Raw genomic sequence first — 3,945 nt, forward strand, 5'->3', positions numbered from 1 at the left:
AAGTTATCGTGGCTCGTGGCTGGACGGCGCTAACGAGCTAACCGTGCTAACACGTTGACACCGTGCAGCCCCATGCACATTAATGCAGTTATGACGTTAACGTCATTTTAACGAGATTAACGCTGACAGCACTAAAGCTATTACTTAATGAAGCCTTTGTGACACTAGAGTAGACAAATAAAGAGAACAGATTTGATCAAGTGCTGTATGACTTTCTCAGTCACTAGAGTGCAATATCCAAAACAGCATTAACCAGTGTTCAAAATGAAGATGATAATCTCAATCGATATGGATGATGATTTAAAGTAGGGGTGTCAAATTATCGCGTTAATTGCGATTAATTAATTACAATGCTATTTAGCGCGTTATGTTTTTTAATCTCGTTAATCTAATTTTTAATCTCTTGACGTCATTGATTTTGTATGAGAGTTGCTATGTTATAAAATCCGTTTTTATGTGCTGGGCTCCTTGTGCTTGACTTGTTGGGGGTGGAGTCACGTCGTGAGGTCAAGGTGAGAAGTGGTGATTAGCTTACAGTGTGGATATGGAGGCGCATCTGAGAGTTGTTGGCCCAATGAACGGGAAATTTGTATTTCATAAACGCCCCGACGGCACCATTGACAAAGGTAAAGTGGTCTGCCTAGAGTGTAAGAAGGAGTTTGCTTACCACCGAAGCAGCTCAAGTTTGGCCTATCACCTCAACGCAAAGCACCCAGCCGCGAGTGCAGCAACAGCTAGCAGTGAAGACGTAAGCAATATAGCAAGCCAGAGCAAAGCTTTTCGCCAAACAAAACTAGAGAATACCCCTCGTATGAGCAAGTCTGCGACCGACAGGCTGACTAATGTTATTGCCAAGTGGATAGCGATGAACTGTAGGCCGATAAATATAGTAGAGGACGAAGGATTGACAGAGGTGTTGCAAATTGCGTCCAATGACCCGTCATACAAGCCGCCGTGCAGGACTACAGTAACGACCAAAATCAGCAAAATGTACGACGGCGAAAAGAAAAACAAACTTGAGATTTTGGCGGAGGATTCTCCCAACTGTGTTGCTATAACCGGAGATCACTGGACCTCAGCTGGCAACCACAGCTATTTTGGGGTGACTGGACACTTTATTGATAGTGAGTGGAACCTCAACTCATTTGCACTGACCGTCATGAGAACAGAAACCAGGCACTTTGCTGATAAATGCGCCGAACAGTTCCTCAAGGTAGCAAATGACTGGGGTATTGAAAACAAGATATCCACCATTGGCACAGACAGCGCAGCAAACATGCTGGCTGCTATGAGAGCACTTCCATATGAGCACATCGCCTGCAATGCTCACATTCTCCAGAGGACCATCACGGTATGTCTCGATAGCAGTGGTTTTGTTGGTGTACTGGCAAAGTGCCGCAAGATTGTTGGTCATTTTAAACAAAGCCCTGCGAGTACCACAGAACTTAACCAACAACAAGTAGCACTCGGAAAGAAGAGCGATCAACTTATACAGGATGTACCCACCAGGTGGAACTCGACTCTCGCAATGGTCTCACGCCTCCTATGTAACCGAGAGGCTGTCCAGGCTACGTTGGACCAACAGAACCACAGGTTGGTCTTGCCAACCGAAGCTGAGTGGGCGAAACTGCAGAGGCTGGAGCTCCTGCTTGAACCATGCAAGTAAGTTCAAATAAACACCTTCCCATTTTAATTATATAAACTACTGTTACATGTGTAAAATCAAAATTAATGAACATAACAAGGAACTTTTAAGGACAATTAAATTGGAAATCAGTTACACTTTGATTTAAATGAATCCAGCTAGGTTTATTTAGCAAACCTCTCCACCTCTGCAGGTATGTGACAGAGCTGCTGGGTGGTGAGGCCTACGTCTCTTGCTCTGTAGTGCTGCCTGCTTTTCGCCATCTGTACCGTGTCATGGACATTACTGATGATGATCCTGCCTACGTGGTGAAGTTCAAGAATGCCTTCCAGAAGGATCTGGCAGCACGACGAGCTAATGGCAACGAGATATGGTTCGAGGTGGCCACAGCATTGGATCCACGGTTTAAGGATTTGAAATGTCTTCCAAGAGAAAAGAGGGAACAGGTAGGACAATAAGGTTAAGCTGGACTAATGAGTCCAATTCATTATCAAATCAAACTTTTATTTATTATATGGAACACAAAGTTCTTTACAAGATTAAATAAAATAAAAAAAAAGCACTTAGTTTTAATCACATTCATTCATTCATTCATTCATTCATTCATTCAGGTGTGGACCATTCTGGAGAATATGCTCCAGGCAGCAGAGCCCAGAAGAGCAGATAGTCTCCAGCCCTCCACAGAGGATGATGGACCAGCTCAGAAGAAGAGGAGGAGCGAACTCCTTCTGGGGTCTGACTCTGACTCAGAAGATGGAATTGAGTCTGGAGAGCTGCAGCGCTACAGAGCAGAACCCAGCATCAGTATTGATGACTGTCCCCTGCAGTGGTGGTATGCTCACTCAGGAGTCTATGAAAAGCTGTCAGTCCTAGCACAAAAGTACCTGGCCTCCCCAGCTACCTCTGTACCCTGTGAGAGACTCTTTAGCCTTGCAGGCCACATAGTGCAAAAGAAAAGGGCAGCCTTGCTTCCAGAAAATGTTACCAGGCTGGTGTGTCTTAGCGACTGGCTGAGGAAGAAGAAATGAGACACATGTGGTCAGCATAGCTGCTGTGTCATTTGTAGCCTACTAGAATAGATTGCTTGATGTCCAGCACTTTTTTTTGTGATGGAAGAATACTTTGATGTGCTAACTTGCAGCACTGCAATGTCAGTTTTATTTTTCATTATCTGAAGCAGAGGAATTTCAGTGCTGTATTGCTCAGAAAAGAGCAACTCTGATGTGCTAACTTGCAGCACTTAATTTATTTGATTTTATTTGTATTTATTTTTCCACTTATTTTACAAAAGAATACAACAGTATGTAAATGGTTGCATCTGTTTAACGTTTGTTAAACAATAAATGACTTTATAAAGTCACTTTCTTTGTTATATCAGTCTTTTGGTCTGCCACAATAAGTTGAGGGCTTTCCTCAGCTATTTTTAGGTGAGATTAAAAAAGAGATTAATTAGATCAATTAATTAAAAATCATAATTAATTAATCTCTATTTTTTTTTAATCTCTTGACAGCACTAATTTAAAGCACCGTATAGTTTTTAAAAAAGTCAGTTCAACAAAATCAATCTCACAGGTGAACCTCGCAAATTTAAGGTATTGATGCCGACTAGTCTCTTTAAAATTCACAGAGACACAATGTGCTATCAGTGCAAACCAACTAACATAACATTTTGTTAGAGAAAGGCTACTGGTGCAATTGTATTCTCACCTACGTAAGTGTTTTCCTACGTAGGTGAGAATACAATCGCATCACCTGGTAAATTGCACTTCCTACATTGTGTACCGTTACTTGTCATACTGCTGCTGTCACAAAAAAGAATGTGAAATGAGGCAAAGCAAGGAATGAAAGCCAGAGTACCAGAGAGGCTTATTGAATACATAAATCACTTCCTGGATCGAGGGTATGTTGTTTCATTGCTAATGGATCTCCACTGGAAGTGCTCTGTAAATCACAGTAACCACAAGCAGTCCTACTCAGAGGCGGGACTCCACAGGCAAAATGAGAAAGAAGACATTATTCTGTTGCTTTCTATTTTGTTTCCCCTTTTCCCTCCATTGCCCTCTTGCAGGGATTTTGGTCCATACAGAACTGCAAAATAAGCAGTATTTAGGTTACTGCCTTTCTGCTCTCTGGGTAAATAGGTACTTACTCCGCTCAGTGGGGGTGGTATTAATCCCTGATGCTGCACAAAAACCCCACACGTTTCTACCTGACCAGGCAGCTGTAATGTCCTCGTGCATTGTTTCTCAAAGTAGTCTGAAACATGATTTAAATTCATGTGTTTTGCATCTGATGCTAAA

The 3,945-nt window shown here is 42.3% G+C and overlaps 1 protein-coding gene across 1 annotated transcript; it reads left to right on the forward strand.

Annotated features, from left to right (window-relative positions):
• The first annotated feature begins 528 nt into the window (after positions 1–528).
• On the forward strand, positions 529–2,725 carry LOC146678537 (E3 SUMO-protein ligase ZBED1-like). The gene is made up of 3 exons (XM_085411020.1): positions 529–1,662; positions 1,839–2,091; positions 2,257–2,725. The coding sequence occupies exons 1-3, from the start codon at positions 545–547 to the stop codon at positions 2,671–2,673; spliced, it is 1,788 nt and encodes a 595-aa protein (XP_085267146.1). The 5' UTR covers positions 529–544; the 3' UTR covers positions 2,674–2,725.
• Positions 2,726–3,945: the final 1,220 nt, after the last annotated feature.

This window comes from Rhamphochromis longiceps, linkage group LG1 (genome assembly GCF_057381845.1).
Source record: "Rhamphochromis longiceps isolate RC_006_pf linkage group LG1, R_longiceps_female_GT1.1, whole genome shotgun sequence".
NCBI lineage: Eukaryota > Metazoa > Chordata > Actinopteri > Cichliformes > Cichlidae > Rhamphochromis > Rhamphochromis longiceps.

Coding starts and splice junctions, on each gene's coding strand:
- LOC146678537 (XM_085411020.1), top strand. CDS start 545: ATGGAGGCGCATCTGAGAGTTGTTGGCCCAATGAACGGGAAATTTGTA. Junction 1,663..1,838: donor CTCCTGCTTGAACCATGCAA/GTAAGTTCAAAT, acceptor CCACCTCTGCAG/GTATGTGACAGAGCTGCTGG. Junction 2,092..2,256: donor CAAGAGAAAAGAGGGAACAG/GTAGGACAATAA, acceptor TCATTCATTCAG/GTGTGGACCATTCTGGAGAA.